Source organism: Salmo salar, chromosome ssa03, assembly GCF_905237065.1.
Source record: "Salmo salar chromosome ssa03, Ssal_v3.1, whole genome shotgun sequence".
Lineage (NCBI taxonomy): Eukaryota > Metazoa > Chordata > Actinopteri > Salmoniformes > Salmonidae > Salmo > Salmo salar.
In genome coordinates, this window is record NC_059444.1 from 100,154,405 (window position 1) to 100,171,904 (window position 17,500).

At 50.7% G+C, this 17,500-nt stretch overlaps 1 protein-coding gene across 2 annotated transcripts in view; it reads left to right on the top strand.

The window, feature by feature from the left end:
* The window catches only part of LOC106563911 (protein kinase C beta type), a 175,913-nt gene that overhangs the window by 125,064 nt on the left and 33,349 nt on the right, over window positions 1-17,500 (top strand). For both annotated transcript variants that reach the window (XM_045715962.1, XM_045715963.1), the window contains exons 11-15: window positions 2,249-2,340; window positions 8,512-8,574; window positions 9,167-9,305; window positions 14,801-14,881; window positions 15,575-15,682. In XM_045715962.1, the coding sequence (XP_045571918.1) occupies window positions 2,249-2,340; window positions 8,512-8,574; window positions 9,167-9,305; window positions 14,801-14,881; window positions 15,575-15,682 (483 nt within the window). The remainder of the gene's footprint in view (window positions 1-2,248; window positions 2,341-8,511; window positions 8,575-9,166; window positions 9,306-14,800; window positions 14,882-15,574; window positions 15,683-17,500) is intronic.

The following is a 17,500-nucleotide window of genomic DNA, read 5'->3' on the forward strand; positions in this document are numbered from 1 at the left end:
TCAGTAGGTGATGTGTTGGTGGTGTGACTGAGTCATTAGGTGATGATGTGCTGGTGGTGTGACTGAGTCAATAGGTGATGACTTGATGTGTTGGTGGTGTGACTGAGTCAGTAGGTGATGACTTGATGTGTTGGTGGTGTGACTGAGTCAGTAGGTGATGTGTTGGTGGTGTGACTGAGTCAATAGGTGATGACTTGATGTGTTGGTGGTGTGACTGAGTCAGTAGGTGATGTGTTGGTGGTGTGACTGAGTCATTAGGTGATGATGTGTTGGTGGTGTGACTGAGTCAGTAGGTGATGATGTGTTGGTGGTGTGACTGAGTCAGTAGGTGATGATGTATTGGTGGTGTGACTGAGTCAGTAGGTGATGACTTGATGTGTTGGTGGTGTGACTGAGTCAGTAGGTGATGACTTGATGTGTTGGTGGTGTGACTGAGTCAGTAGGTGATGATGTATTGGTGGTGTGACTGAGTCAGTAGGTGATGACTTGTTGTATTGGTGGTGTGACTGAGTCAGTAGGTGATGACTTGATGTGTTGGTGGTGTGACTGAGTCAGTAGGTGATGATGTGTTGGTGGTGTGACTGAGTCAGTAGGTGATGACTTGTTGTATTGGTGGTGTGACTGAGTCAGTAGGTGATGACTTGATGTGTTGGTGGTGTGACTGAGTCAGTAGGTGATGACTTGTTGTGTTGGTGGTGTGACTGAGTCAGTAGGTGATGATGTGTTGGTGGTGTGACTGAGTCAGTAGGTGATGACTTGATGTGTTGGTGGTGTGACTGAGTCAGTAGGTGATGACTTGATGTGTTGGTGGTGTGACTGAGTCAGTTGGTGATGTGTTGGTGGTGTGACTGAGTCAGTAGGTGATGACTTGATGTGTTGGTGGTGTGACTGAGTCAGTAGGTGATGACTTGTTGTATTGGTGGTGTGACTGAGTCAGTAGGTGATGACTTGATGTGTTGGTGGTGTGACTGAGTCAGTAGGTGATGACTTGATGTGTTGGTGGTGTGACTGAGTCAGTTGGTGATGTGTTGGTGGTGTGACTGAGTCAGTAGGTGATGACTTGATGTGTTGGTGGTGTGACTGAGTCAGTTGGTGATGTGTTGGTGGTGTGACTGAGTCAGTAGATGATGTGTTGGTGGTGTGACTGAGTCAGTAGGTGATGACTTGATGTGTTGGTGGTGTGACTGAGTCAGTAGGTGATGATGTGTTGGTGGTGTGACTGAGTCAGTAGGTGGTGATGTGTTGGTGGTGTGACTGAGTCAGTAGGTGATGATGTGTTGGTGGTGTGACTGAGTCAGTAGGTGATGACTTGATGTGTTGGTGGTGTGACTGAGTCAGTAGGTGATGTGTTGGTGGTGTGACTGAGTCAGTAGGTGATGTGTTGGTGGTGTGACTGAGTCAGTAGGTGATGATGTATTGGTGGTGTGACTGAGTCAGTAGGTGATGTGTTGGTGGTGTGACTGAGTCAGTAGGTGATGTGTTGGTGGTGTGACTGAGTCAGTAGGTGATGATGTGTTGGTGGTGTGACTGAGTCAGTAGGTGATGATGTGTTGGTGGTGTGACTGAGTCAGTAGGTGATGTGTTGGTGGTGTGACTGAGTCAGTTGGTGATGATGTGGTGGTGTGACTGAGTCAGTAGGTGATGATGTGTTGGTGGTGTGACTGAGTCAGTAGGTGATGTGTTGGTGGTGTGACTGAGTCAGTTGGTGATGATGTGGTGGTGTGACTGAGTCAGTAGGTGATGACTTGATGTGTTGGTGGTGTGACTGAGTCTGTCTGTTTTTAACCCTTATGTTACCAGGTAAATTGACTGAGAACACATTCTCATTTACAGCAACGACCTGGGGAGCAGTTACAGGGGAGAGGAGGGGGATGAATGAGCCAATTGGAAGCTGGGGATGATTAGGTGGCTGTTATGGTATGAGGGTTCGAGATGAACATTTTCTTCCCTCCCTCCGTCCCTCTCTCTCTCTGTCTCTCTTTCTCTCTCCCCCTCTCCTTCCCTCCCTCCCTCCCTATTTCTCTGTCTCTCTTTCTCTCCCCCCTCTCTCCCTCCCTCTCTCTGTCTATCTCTTTCTCTCTCCCCCTCTCCTTCCCTCCCTCCTTCCCTCTCTGTCGATCTCTTTCTCTCTCTCTCCCCCTCTCCTTCCTTCCTTCCTTCCCTCTCTGTCGATCTCTTTCTCTCTCCCCCTCTCCTTCCCCGTCTCTCTCTCTCTCTCTCTCTCTCCCCCCTCTCTCTCTCTCTCCAGGACAGGTTATATTTTGTGATGGAGTATATCAACGGAGGAGACCTCATGTATCAGATCCAGCATGTCGGCAAGTTTAAGGAACCTCACGCTGTGTGAGTACACACACACACACACACACACACACCACACCACACCACACACACACACACACACCACACCACACCACACACACACACACGCACGCACGCACGCACACACACACACACACACACACACACACCACACCACACCACACACACACACACACACACACACACACACACACACACCACACCACACACACACACACACACACACACACACACACACACACACCCTGTGTGAGTTTCCGGAGTATATCTTCCTGTTCCCAGATCGAACCCATTAATCAAATCAAAGTTTTTTTATTTGTCCAATAAAAATAAAACGTTATTAGTCACATGACTGAATTCAACCTTACCGTGAAATCTTCACTTCCAAGCCCTTTAACCAACCGAGTCAGTGGGGGGGGGTACCGGTACCGAGTCAGTGTGGGGGAGTACTGGTACCGAGTCAGTGTGGGGGGTACTGGTACCGAGTCAGTGTGGGGGAGTACTGGTACCGAGTCAGTGTGGGGGGGGTACTGGTACCGAGTCAGTGTGGGGGAGTACTGGTACCGAGTCAGTGGGGGGAGTACCGGTACCGAGTCAGTGTGGGGGAGTACTGGTACCGAGTCAGTGTGGGGGGGGTACTGGTACCGAGTCAGTGTGGGGGAGTACTGGTACCGAGTCAGTGTGGGGGGGTACCGGTACCGAGTCAGTGTGGGGGAGTACTGGTACCGAGTCAGTGTGGGGGGGGGTACTGGTACCGAGTCAGTGTTGGGGAGTACTGGTACCGAGTCAGTGGGGGAGTACCGGTACCGAGTCAGTGTGGGGGAGTACTGGTACCGAGTCAGTGGGGGGAGTACCGGTACCGAGTCAGTGTGGGGGAGTACTGGTACCGAGTCAGTGTGGGGGGGTACCGGTACCGAGTCAGTGGGGGGGAGTACTGGTACCGAGTCAGTGTGGGGGGGGTACTGGTACCGAGTCAGTGTGGGGGGGTACCGGTACCGAGTCAGTGGGGGGGAGTACCGGTACCGAGTCAGTGGGGGGAGTACCGGTACCGAGTCAGTGGGGGGGTACTGGTACCGAGTCAGTGTGGGGGGGGGTACCGGTACCGAGTCAGTGTGGGGGAGTACTGGTACCGAGTCAGTGTGGGGGGTACCGGTACCGAGTCAGTGTGGGGGAGTACTGGTACCGAGTCAGTGTGGGGGGGTACTGGTACCGAGTCAGTGTGGGGGAGTACTGGTACCGAGTCAGTGTGGGGGGCGGTACTGGTACCGAGTCAGTGTGGGGGAGTACTGGTACCGAGTCAGTGGGGGAGTACCGGTACCGAGTCAGTGTGGGGGAGTACTGGTACCTAGTCAGTGTGGGGGGGTACTGGTACCGAGTCAGTGTGGGGGGAGTACTGGTACCGAGTCAGTTGGGGGGAGTACTGGTACCGAGTCAGTGGGGGGAGTACTGGTACCGAGTCAGTGGGGGGAGTACTGGTACCGAGTCAGTGGGGGGCGGTACCGAGTCAGTGGGGGGGTACCGGTACCGAGTCAGTGGAGGGGGGAGTACCGGTACCGAGTGAGTGGGGGGTGGTACCGAGTCAGTGGGGGGTACCGGTACCGAGTCAGTGTGGGGGGGTACCGGTACCGAGTCAGTGGGGGGAATACCGGTACCGAGTCAGTGGGGGGGGAGTACCGGTACCGAGTCAGTGGAGGGGGGAGTACCGGTACCGAGTCAGTGGGGGGAGTACCGGTACCGAGTCAGTGGGGGGGTACCGGTACCGAGTCAGTGTGGGGGAGTACCGGTACCGAGTCAGTGGGGGCGGTACCGAGTCAGTGGGGGGTACCGGTACTGAGTCAGTGGGGGGGAGTACCGGTACCGAGTCAGTGGGGGGTGGTACCGAGTCAGTGGGGGGGTACCGGTACCGAGTCAGTGGGGGGTGGTACCGAGTCAGTGGGGGGGAGTACCGGTACCGAGTCAGTGGGGGGTGGTACCGGTACCGAGTCAGTGTGGGGGGGTACCGGTACCGAGTCAGTGTGGGGGGAGTACTGGTACCGAGTCAGTGTGGGGGGGGTACTGGTACCGAGTCAGTGTGGGGGAGTACTGGTACCGAGTCAGTGTGGGGGGGGTACCGGTACCGAGTCAGTGTGGGGGAGTACTGGTACCGAGTCAGTGTGGGGGGGGTACTGGTACCGAGTCAGTGTGGGGGAGTACTGGTACCGAGTCAGTGGGGGGAGTACCGGTACCGAGTCAGTGTGGGGGAGTACTGGTACCGAGTCAGTGGGGGAGTACCGGTACCGAGTCAGTGTGGGGGAGTACTGGTACCGAGTCAGTGTGGGGGGGGTACTGGTACCGAGTCAGTGTGGGGGAGTACTGGTACCGAGTCAGTGTGGGGGGGGTACCGGTACCGAGTCAGTGGGGGGGAGTACTGGTACCGAGTCAGTGTGGGGGGGGTACCGGTACCGAGTCAGTGGGGGGAGTACCGGTACCGAGTCAGTGGGGGGGTACTGGTACCGAGTCAGTGTGGGGGGTACCGGTACCGAGTCAGTGTGGGGGAGTACTGGTACCGAGTCAGTGTGGGGGGGTACCGGTACCGAGTCAGTGTGGGGGAGTACTGGTACCGAGTCAGTGTGGGGGGAGTACTGGTACCGAGTCAGTGTGGGGGGGGGTACCGGTACCGAGTCAGTGGGGGGTGGTACCGGTACCGAGTCAGTGGGGGGGGAGTACCGGTCCCGAGTCAGTGTGGGGGGTGGTACCGGTACCGAGTCAGTGGGGGGGAGTACCGGTACCGAGTCAGTGGGGGATGTTACGGTACCGAGTCAGTGGGGGGGGTACTGGTACCGAGTCAGTGTGGGGGGAGTACTGGTACCGAGTCAGTGGGGGCGGTACCGAGTCAGTGGGGGGAGTACCGGTACCGAGTCAGTGGAGGGGGAGTACCGGTACCGAGTCAGTGGGGGGGAGTACCGGTACCGAGTCAGTGGGGGGGTACCGGTACCGAGTCAGTGTGGGGGAGTACCGGTACCGAGTCAGTGGGGGGCGGTACCGAGTCAGTGGGGGGTACCGGTACTGAGTCAGTGGGGGGGAGTACCGGTACCGAGTCAGTGGGGGGGTTACGGTACCGAGTCAGTGGAGGGGGAGTACCGGTACCGAGTCAGTGGGGGGGAGTACCGGTACCGAGTCAGTGGGGGGGTACCGGTACCGAGTCAGTGTGGGGGGAGTACCGGTACCGAGTCAGTGGGGGGCGGTACCGAGTCAGTGGGGGGTACCGGTACTGAGTCAGTGGGGGAGTACCGGTACCGAGTCAGTGGGGGGGGTTACCGGTACCGAGTCAGTGGAGGGGGGAGTACCGGTACCGAGTCAGTGGGGGGGAGTACCGGTACCGAGTCAGTGGGGGGGTACCGGTACCGAGTCAGTGTGGGGGGAGTACCGGTACCGAGTCAGTGGGGGCTGTACCGAGTCAGTGGGGGGTACCGGTACTGAGTCAGTGGGGGGAGTACCGGTACCGAGTCAGTGGGGGGGAGTACCGGTACCGAGTCAGTGGGAGGTACCGAGTCAGTGGGGGTACCGGTACCGAGTCAGTGGGGGAGTACCGGTACCGAGTCAGTGGGGGGAGTACCGGTACCGAGTCAGTGGGGGGGTGGTACCGAGTCAGTGGGGGGGAGTACCGGTACCGAGTCAGTGGGGGGTGGTACCGAGTCAGTGGGGGGGGAGTACCGGTACCGAGTCAGTGGGGGGTGGTACCGAGTCAGTGGGGGGGTACCGGTACCGAGTCAGTGTGGGGGGAGTACCGGTACCGAGTCAGTGGGGGGCGGTACCGAGTCAGTGGGGGGTACTGGTACCGAGTCAGTGTGGGGGGAGTACTGGTACCGAGTCAGTGTGGGGGAGTACCGGTACCGAGTCAGTGGAGGGGGGAGTACCGGTACCGAGTCAGTGGGGGGATGTTACCGTACCGAGTCAGTGGGGGGGAGTACCGGTACCGAGTCAGTGGGGGGCGGTACCGAGTCAGTGAGGGGGTACCGGTACCGAGTCAGTGGGGGGGAGTACCGGTACCGGGTCAGTGGGGGGGTTACCGGTACCGAGTCTGTTTGGGTGGGAGTACCGGTACCGAGTCAGTGGGGGGCGGTACCGAGTCAGTGGGGGGGTACCGGTACCGAGTCAGTGGGGGGGTACCGGTACCGAGTCAGTGGGGGGTGGTACCGAGTCAGTGGGGGGGTACCGGTACCGAGTCAGTGGGGGGGTACCGGTACCGAGTCAGTGGGGGGGAGTACCGGTACCGAGTCAGTGGGGGGGAGTACCGGTACCGAGTCAGTGGGGGGTGGTACCGAGTCAGTGGGGGGGAGTACCGGTACCGAGTCAGTGGGGGGAGTACCGGTACCGAGTCAGTGGGGGGTGGTACCGAGTCAGTGGTGGGGAGTACCGGTACCGAGTCAGTGGGTGGGGGTACCGGTACCGAGTCAGTGGGGGGTGGTACCGAGTCAGTGGGGGGTACCGGTACCGAGTCAGTGTGGGGGGAGTACCGTACCGAGTCAGTGGGGGGTACCGGTACCGAGTCAGTGTGGGGGGGGTACCGGTAACGAGTCAGTGGGGGGGAGTACCGGTACCGAGTCAGTGGGGGGGGCGGTACCGAGTCAGTGGGGGGGGGAGTACCGGTACCGAGTCAGTGGGGGGGCGGTACCGAGTCAGTGGGGGGGGGGGGGTAGCTTCATGCCTTTCTCAGGCACCGTTTCGAGTAAATGTCTTGGATTGGTGGGAGCACGGTCCCGGCGATGTACTGGGGGCCTCGTCACCACCCGCTGGAGGGGCCTCGTCACCACCCGCTGGAGGGGCCTCGTCACCACCCGCTGGAGGGGCCTCATCGCGGTCGTGGACAGAGCAATTCCTGTAGCAGGCCGTGATGTAGGATGTAGGTCAGGATGCTCTCGATGGTACGGCGGTATTATTTGGAGAGGACCCGGGTTCTGCGTGTCCGAATTTCTTCAGCCGCTTTTAGGAAGTAGAGTCGCTGAATGACAATTCCTCTGTGACGTGGGGAAACGCCAAGGAACTTAAAACTCGTGACTCTCTCTAATACAGTCCCGTTGATGTGGATCGCGGCATGTTCCCTCCATCCCGTGCGGCTCAGTTGGTAGAGCATGGTGTTTGCAACGCCAAGGCTGTGGGTTCGATTCCCACGGGGGACCAGTACAGAGAAGAAAGAAAAAAAATGTATGAAATGTATGTATTCACTATTGTAAGTCGCTCTGGATAAGAGCGTCTGCTAAAATTACAAAAAATCCCTCCACCTTCCTACAATCAACTCCTTTTTTTTGGTTTTGCTGTCGTTGAGGGAGAGGTCGTTGTCACGACGACAACACAAAACGCCAGTTCACTTACCTCCCTCCTTTATAGCCCGACTCGCCGTTGTTTGGTCATCAGGCTTTTACATCCGCGGCGTCGTCAGCAGACTGGATGACGGCGTTGGCGCGAAGCCACGCGCGGGGTCGTAGGTGAAACAGGAAGTACAGCAGAGGACTGAGGACACAGTCCTGTCAGGAAGTCCAGGATCCAGTAGCAGAGGGAGGTGTCCAGACTCGTGGCTCTGAGCTCGGTGTCGACCTCGGAGGGAACAATAGTGTTGAATGTTTGAACTGTTGTCGATGAACGGAATTGTCACGTAGGTTTTCCTCTTGTCCGGATGTGTTTACGGCCGTGTGACTGGTGAAGGAAATGGTATTTTTCGGCTTCTCCTCACCCTCTTCTCTTTGAGCGTAGGTTTGAGGGGGTCGATATGTGATTGGTCCGTTCGAACTCACATGGACGTGTTTGCTACGTCCTGTTGATTTTATCAGATATACTGGAAGTATGGCAAAATATACACCTTTATCTCTCTCCTCTCCTCTCCTCTATCTCTTGCTCTCTCTCCTCTCCCTTTCCCTCTCTCCTCTCCTCTCCTCTTCCTCTTCCTCTTCCTCTTCCTCTTCCTCTTCTATCCTATCCTATCCTATCCTATCCTATTCTCTATCTCTTGCTCTTTCCTCTCCTCTCCTCTCCTCTCCTCTCCTCTCCTCTTCTCTCCTCTCCTCTATTTCTTGCTCTCTCCTCTCCCCTCCTCTCCCCTCCTCTCTCCTCTCCTCTCCTCTCCTCTCCTCTCCTCTCCTCTCCTCTCCTCTCCTCTCTCCTCTCCTCTCCTCTCCTCTCCCCTCTCCTCTCCCCTCTCCTCTTTCTCTCTCTCAGGTTCTACGCAGCAGAGATTGCCATAGGTCTGTTCTTCCTTCATCTGAAAGGAATCATTTACAGGTGAGTCTTCAAGTCATAAGATACTCGTCACAACATCATCTCAGACAAAGATATTCATCACAACATCATCTCAGACGAAGATATTCATCACAACATCATCTCAAACAAAGATATTCATCACAACATCATCTCAAACAAAGATATTCATCACAACAACATCTCAGACAAAGATATTCATCACAACATCATCTCAAACAAAGATATTCATCACAACAACATCTCAGACAAAGATATTCATCACAACATCATCTCAGACAAAGATATTCATCACAACAACATATCAGACAAAGATATTCATCACAACAACATATCAGACAAAGATATTCATCACAACATCATCTCAGACAAAGATATTCATCACAACAACATATCAGACAAAGATATTCATCACAACATCATCTCAGACAAAGATATTCATCACAACATCATCTCAGACAAAGATATTCAACAGCCTTGGCAGGAACTAATGGGATCGGTATTGTCTGGTCGTAATTTGGATATTCTGTCTGAGAGTCTAGTATGTATCTGAGTTGTCTCCTGTAGTTACCCTTCTGTCTGAGAGTCTAGCATGTCTCTGTGTTGTCTCCTGTAGGGATCTGAAGCTGGACAACGTGATGCTGGACGCAGAGGGACACATTAAGATAGCGGACTTTGGGATGTGCAAAGAGAACATGTTGGACGGTGTCACCACCAAGACCTTCTGTGGAACCCCAGACTACATCGCTCCTGAGGTACGGTGTGTGTGTGTGTGTGTGTGTGTGTGTGTGTGTGTGTGTGTGTGTGTGTGTCTGTGTGTGTGTGAGTGTGTGTGTGTGTGTGTGTGTGTGTGTGTGTGTTTGTTTGTTTGTGTGTGTGTGTGTGTGTGTGTGTGTGTGTGTGTGTGTGTGTGTGTGTGTGTGTGTGTGTGTGTGTGTGTGTGTGTGTGTGTGTGTGTGTGTGTGTGTGTGTGAGTATAATTAAGTTGATTAGGTATCGCACGTTAGTTTGACAGGAGAGACAGATGGTTCAGTTCCTAGTGTTAGCACCTACCGGGCGAGAGAGACACCACACACACACACACACACACACACACACACACACACACACACACACACACACACACACACACACACACACACTCGTAGTGCTGTAGACAGTGTGTTATGGTCAGCGCAGCTTCACCTAACTTGCTGTCTAGACCAGGCGGTGCAGCTTCACCTAACATGCTGTCTAGACCAGGTGGTGCAGGTTCACCTAACATGCTGTCTAGACCAGGTGGTGCAGGTTCACCTAGCATGCTGTCTAGACCAGGTGGTGCAGGTTCACCTAACATGCTGTCTAGACCAGGCGGTGCAGGTTCATCTAACATGCTGTCTAGACCAGGTGGTGCAGGTTCACCTAACATGCAGTCTAGACCAGGCGGTGCAGGTTCACCTAACATGCTGTCTAGACCAGGCGGTGCAGGTTCACCTAACATGCTGTCTAGACCAGGCGGTGCAGGTTCACCTAACATGCTGTCTAGACCAGGCGGTGCAGGTTCACCTAACATGCTGTCTAGACCAGGCGGTGCAGGTTCACCTAACATGCTGTCTAGACCAGGCGGCGCAGGTTCACCTAACATGCTGTCTAGACCAGGCGGTGCAGGTTTGAAATATCAAAACCAACTCTGAGCCAATTGTATTAATTTGGGGGACAGGTGGAAACAGGTGGAACATTCATGGACATTTAGCTAGCTAGCTTTCTGTTGCTCATTTGTCCTGGAAGTCCTTTTTTCTGGACTTTTCTAGAATTTTGTCCTATTTTGAGTCACACAAAATCTTGTGTTTTTCTTCTTCTTCTGTGGATAAAAGGGTAAACCTAGTTAGTTTCTAGTAATCTCTCTTCCTTCTTCTTCTGTGGATAAAAGGGTAAACCTAGTTAGTTTCTAGTAATCTCTCCTTCTTCTTCTTCTGTGGATAAAAGGGTAAACCTAGTTAGTTTCTAGTAATCTCTCCTCCTTCTTCTTCTGTGGATAAAAGGGTAAACCTAGTTAGTTTCTAGTAATATCTCCTTCTTCTTCTTCTGTGGATAAAAGGGTAAACCTAGTTAGTTTCTAGTAATCTCTCCTCCTTCTTCTTCTGTGGATAAAAGGGTAAACCTAGTTAGTTTCTAGTAATCTCTCCTTCTTCTTCTGTGGATAAAAGGGTAAACCTAGTTAGTTTCTAGTAATCTCTCTTCCTTCTTCTTCTGTGGATAAAAGGGTAAACCTAGTTAGTTTCTAGTAATCTCTCCTTCTTCTTCTTCTGTGGATAAAAGGGTAAACCTAGTTAGTTTCTAGTAATCTCTCTTCCTTCTTCTTCTGTGGATAAAAGGGTAAACCTAGTTAGTTTCTAGTAATCTCTCCTTCTTCTTCTGTGGATAAAAGGGTAAACCTAGTTAGTTTCTAGTAATCTCTCCTCCTTCTTCTTCTGTGGATAAAAGGGTAAACCTAGTTAGTTTCTAGTAATCTCTCTTCCTTCTTCTTCTGTGGATAAAAGGGTAAACCTAGTTAGTTTCTAGTAATCTCTCCTTCTTCTTCTGTGGATAAAAGGGTAAACCTAGTTAGTTTCTAGTAATCTCTCCTCCTTCTTCTTCTGTGGATAAAAGGGTAAACCTAGTTAGTTTCTAGTAATCTCTCCTTCTTCTTCTGTGGATAAAAGGGTAAACCTAGTTAGTTTCTAGTAATCTCTCCTCCTTCTTCTTCTGTGGATAAAAGGGTAAACCTAGTTAGTTTCTAGTAATCTCTCCTCCTTCTTCTTCTGTGGATAAAAGGGTAAACCTAGTTAGTTTCTAGTAATCTCTCCTTCTTCTTCTGTGGATAAAAGGGTAAACCTAGTTAGTTTCTAGTAATCTCTCCTCCTTCTTCTTCTGTGGATAAAAGGGTAAACCTAGTTAGTTTCTATTAGTCTCTCCTCCTTCTTCTTCTGTGGATAAAAGGGTAAACCTAGTTAGTTTCTAGTAATCTCTCCTCCTTCTTCTTCTGTGGATAAAAGGGTAAACCTAGTTAGTTTCTAGTAATCTCTCTTCCTTCTTCTTCTGTGGATAAAAGGGTAAACCTAGTTAGTTTCTAGTAATCTCTCCTCCTTCTTCTTCTGTGGATAAAAGGGTAAACCTAGTTAGTTTCTAGTAATCTCTCCTCCTTCTTCTTCTGTGGATAAAAGGGTAAACCTAGTTAGTTTCTAGTAATCTCTCCTTCTTCTTCTGTGGATAAAAGGGTAAACCTAGTTAGTTTCTAGTAATCTCTCCTTCTTCTTCTTCTGTGGATAAAAGGGTAAACCTAGTTAGTTTCTAGTAATCTCTCCTCCTTCTTCTTCTGTGGATAAAAGGGTAAACCTAGTTAGTTTCTATTAGTCTCTCCTCCTTCTTCTTCTGTGGATAAAAGGGTAAACCTAGTTAGTTTCTAGTAATCTCTCCTCCTTCTTCTTCTGTGGATAAAAGGGTAAACCTAGTTAGTTTCTATTAGTCTCTCCTCCTTCTTCTTCTGTGGATAAAAGGGTAAACCTAGTTAGTTTCTATTAGTCTCTCCTCCTTCTTCTTCTTCTTCTTCTGTGTTCCTGAGTGGCGTGAGCGGTCGAAGTCACTGCATCTCAGTGCTTGAGGCGTCACTACAGACACCCTGGTTCGAATCCAGGCTGTATCACAACCGGCCGGGATTGGGAGTCCCATAGGTGCGACGCGCAATCGGCCCAGCGTCGTCCGGGGTTTGGCCTGCCGGTGTAGTCCGTCATTGTAAAATAAGAATTTTGTTCTCAACTGACTTGCCCTAGTTAAATAAAGGTTAAAGACGGTTTTATTTTAACATTTTATTCTTCTTCTGTGGATTTTATATGGCAGGTTGTTAACCAACTTTAAGGTGCACTACCACCACCAACTGGACTGGAGTGGCGGACCTCAGTCCGTCTTCCAATCACCCACGTGGGTATATGCTCCTATAAACCAATGAGGAGAGGAGGAGAGGCGGGACTTGCAGCGCCGTCTAAGTGTCACAAACAGAACCAAGTTGTATTTTTAGCGCCTGGCTACTCAGAGGCTCGTTGACGCACGCGAGCAGTTAGGATGAAACGATTGAATATCGTGTGTGTGCGTACATACATTCAACGCTCGCGGCGCGGTCGGCATGCTATGCTCGTGTAGCAACACCAGAGAGAGAACAAATTCACCTCTTATAATGACTTATTCTAAAGCTGTAGTCTAATCCATTGTATTTAAATTCTACTTTACTATACTGTATTCTACTGTATTCTACTCTACTATATTCTACTATATTATACTGTACTCTGTTTTATTATATTATACTCTATTCTACTATATTCTACTCTAATTTATTATATTCTACTCTGTTCTACTCTACTTTACTCTGTTCTACTCTACTCTATTATGCTCTACTCAATTATATTATTCTCGGTTCTATTCTATTATACTCTATCTTACTCTATTCTACTTTATTCTATTCTGCTCTACTATACTCTATTCTACTCTATTCTACTCTATTATGCAATACTCTATTCTTCTCTATTCTACTCTATTCTACTCCATCCTACTCTATTCTTCTCTATTCTGTTCTACTCTATTCTACTCTATTCTTCTCTATTCTGTTCTACTCCATTCTACGCTATTCTATTCTACTCTCTCTCCCCAACCTCCTCACCTCCTTTCTACTCTAATCTATTCTACTCTATTTTACTATATTCTATTCTACTATATTCTGTTCTGCTCTATTTTATTCTACTCTATTCTATTCTGTTCTACTCTAATCTACTCTATTCTATTCTGTTCTACTCTATTCTTTTTTACTCTATTCTGTTCTACTATATTCTATTCTACTCTATTCTGTTCTACTATATTCTGTTCTACTATATTCTATTCTACTCTATTCTATTCTACTATATTCTATTCTACACTATTCTGTTCTTCTATATTATATTCTACTCTATTCTGTTCTACTATATTCTATTCTACTCTACTCTGTTCTACTCTATTCTATTCTACTATATTATATTCTACACTATTCTGTTCTATTCTACTATATTCTATTCTACTCTATTCTATTCTACTATATTCTATTCTACACTATTCTGTTCTTCTATATTCTATTCTACTCTATTCTGTTCTACTATATTCTATTCTACTCTACTCTGTTCTACTCTATTCTATTCTACTATATTATATTCTACACTATTCTGTTCTATTCTACTATATTCTATTCTACTCTATTATTTTCTACTCTATTCTACTTTATTCTACTCAATTCTGTTCTACTCTGTTCTACTCTATTCTATTCTACTATATTCTATTCTACACTATTCTATTCTACTATATTCTATTCTACTCTATTCTATTCTACTATATTCTATTCTACACTATTCTATTCTACTATATTCTGTTCTTCTATATTATATTCTCCTCTATTCTGTTCTACTATATTCTATTCTACTCTACTCTGTTCTACTCTATTCTATTCTACTATATTATATTCTACACTATTCTGTTCTATTCTACTATATTCTATTCTACTCTATTATTTTCTACTCTATTCTACTTTATTCTCTTCTGTTCTACTCTATTCTACTCTATTCTGTTCTACTATATTCTATTCTACTCTGTTCTACTCTATTCTATTCTACTATATTCTGTTCTACTCTATTCTACTATATTCTATTCTACTATATTCTGTTCTACTATATTCTATTCTACTATATTCTGTTCTTCTATATTCTATTCTACTCTATTCTGTTCTACTCTATTCTCTTCTACAATATTATATTCTACTCTACTCTGTTCTACTCTATTCTGTACTTCTATATTCTATTCTATTCTACTATATTCTACTCTATTCTATTATACTCTATATACTTCTAATCTATTCTGCTCTATTATTTTCTTCTATATTCTACTCTATTCTACTATATTCTACTCTATTCTATTCTACTCTCTCTCCCCAACCTCCTCCCCCTCCTTTCTACTCTAATCTGTTCTACTCTATTCTACTATATTCTATTCTACTATATTCTATTCTACTATATTCTATTCTACTCTATTCTGTTCTAATCTATTCTGCTCTATTTGAATTTTTCTATATTGTACTCTCCCCTCCCCTCCCCTCCCCTCCCCTCTCCTCTCCTCTCCTCTCCTCTCCTCTCCTCTCCTCTCCTCTCCTCTCCTCTCCTCTCCTCTCCTCTCCTCTCCTCTCCTCTCCTCTCCTCTCCTCTCCTCTCCTCTCCTCCTCCAGATCATAGCGTACCAGCCCTATGGGAAGTCAGTGGACTGGTGGGCCTTTGGAGTTCTACTGTATGAGATGCTGGCTGGACAGGTAGGTGTGTGTGTGTGTGTGTGTGTGTGTGCATATGTTAACATTTTACTGTGGGTATTAACCTATCCTCTCCTCCTCTCTCCTCCCTCTGTCCTCCCCTCCTCCCTCTGTCCTCCCCTCCTCCCTCTGTCCTGTCCTCCTCCCTCTGTCCTCCATTCCTCCCTCTGTCCTCCCTCTGTCCTCCCCTCCTCCCTCTGTCCTCCATTCCTCCCTCTGTTCTCCCCTCCTCCCTCTGTACTCCCCTCCTCCCTCTGTCCTCCCCTCCTCCCTCTGTCCTCCCCTCCTCCTCCCTCTGTCCTCCCCTCCTCCCTCTGTCCTCCCCTCCTCCCTCTGTCCTCCCCTCCTCCCCCTCCTCCCTCTGTCCTCCCCTCCTCCCTCTGTCCTCCCTCTGTCCTCCCTCTGTCCTCCCCTCCTCCCTCTGTCCTCCCCTCCTCCTCCCTCTGTCCTCCCCTCCTCCCTCTGTCCTCCCCTCCTCCCTCTGTCCTCCCCTCCTCCCCCCTCCTCCCTCTGTCCTCCCCTCCTCCCTCTGTCCTCCCTCTGTCCTCCCTCTGTCCTCCCCTCCTCCCTCTGTCCTCCCCTCCTCCCTCTGTCCTCCCTCTGTCCTCCCTCTGTCCTCCCCTCCTCCCTCTGTCCTCCCCTCCTCCCTCTGTCCTCCCCTCCTCCCTCTGTCCTCCCCTCCTCCCTCGGTCCTAGCCTCCCTTCGACGGTGAGGATGAGGATGAGTTGTTCCAGTCCATCATGGAGCATCACGTCTCCTACCCCAAGTCCATGTCCAAGGAAGCTGTCGCCATCTGCAAAGGGGTGAGGAGAAAACGCACCTCCTAATAACCACAATATATTGATAAAGTGTGTTTGTCTTCCGTTTCACTGCAATTTGGGGAGGAGGAAAGAGAGAGAGGAGGAAAGAGAGGGAGAGAGAGAGGGGAGGAAAGAGAGGGAGAGAGAGGGGAGGAGAGAGAGGGGGAGAGAGAGAGAGGAGGAAAGAGAGGGGGAGAGAGAGAGAGGAGGAAAGAGAGGGGAGAGAGAGAGAGGAGGAAAGAGAGGGGAGAGAGAGAGAGAGAGGAGGAAAGAGAGAAAGGGAGGGGGAGAGAGAGGGGAGAGAGAGAGAGAGAGAGAGAGGAGGAAAGAGGGAGAGAGAGAGGAGGAAAGAGAGGGAGGGAGGGAGAGAGAGAGGGGGAGGAGGTTGGGTAGGGAGAGAGGGAAGGAAAGGAGGGAGAGGAGGTTGGGGAGGGAGAGAGGGGAGGAAAGGAGGGAGAGGAGGTTGGGGAGGGAGAGAGGGAAGGAAAGGAGGGGGAGGGAGAGAGGGGAGGAAAGGAGGGGAGGGAGAGAGGGGAGGAAAGGAGGGGAGGGAGAGAGGGGAGGAAAGGAGGGGGAGGGAGAGAGGGGAGGAAAGGAGGAGGAGGGAGAGAGGGGAGGAAAGGAGGGTGAGGAGAGGAGGGGGAGGAAAGGAGGGGGAGGGAGAGAGGGAGGAAAGGAGGGGAGGGAGAGAGGGGAGGAAAGGAGGGGGAGGGAGAGAGGGGAGGAAAGGAGGGAGAGGAGGTTGGGGAGGGAAAGAGGGGAGGAAAGGAGGGGGAGGAGGTTGGGGAGGGGGAGGAAAGGAGGGGGAGGGAGAGAGGGGAGGAAAGGAGGGAGAGGAGGTGGGATAATGAAATGCAGTATATGTCTTCTGTCCTTCTCTGCCGTTCTGCAGTGTTCGTTCTTAAGATGAGCTTTTCTCTGTCTGTCTTCCTTATTCCCTGTTTATTCATCCTCTAAACACACACACACACACACACACACACACACACACACACACACACACACACAGCTCAGTTATCCAGCCAGCAGAGTCCGTCCCTCTCTATCAAACCTCAGTCTCGTCCTCGACCGTTACCCTTCAGTACCCACTGCAATCACACACACACACACACACACACACACACACACACACACACACACACACACACACACACACACACACACACAGAGATATCAGTCACAGGGGAATAGAAGACGATATACAATAGAAGCCGTCATTCCATTGGTAATCCAGTGGGGGCTCTCAGAACATTTAAGGGGAGGAAAGGTCAGAGGTCTAGCGCCAGCCAGACGTGATGCTATCTTCTTTCTCCCCTCCCCTCTCCCCTCCCCTCCCTCTCCTCTCCTCTCCTCCTCTCCCTCTCTCTCCTCTCTCCTCTCCTCTCTCCTCTCTCCTCTCCTCTCCCTCTCCTCTCCTCTCCTCCTCTCCTCTCCTCCCTCCTCTCCCTCTCCTCTCCTCTCTCTCTCTCCTCTCCTCTCCTCTCCCTCTCCTCTCCCTCTCCTCTCCTCTCCTCCTCTCCTCTCCTCCTCTCTCTCTCCTCTCCTCTCTCCTCTCCTCTCCTCTCCCTCTCCTCTCCCTCTCCTCTCCTCTCCTCCTCTCCTCTCCTCCTCTCCCCCTCTCCTCTCCTCTCCTCTCCTCTCCTCTCCTCTCCTCTCCTCTCCTCTCCTCTCCTCTCCTCTCCTCTCCTCTCCTCTCCTCTCCTCTCCTCTCCTCTCCTCCTCTCCTCTCCTCCTCTCCCCTCCTCTCCTCTCCTCTCCTCCTCTCCTCTCCCTCTCCCCCTTTCTCTCCCCTTATTTTCCTCCCCTCCCTCTATCTCCCTC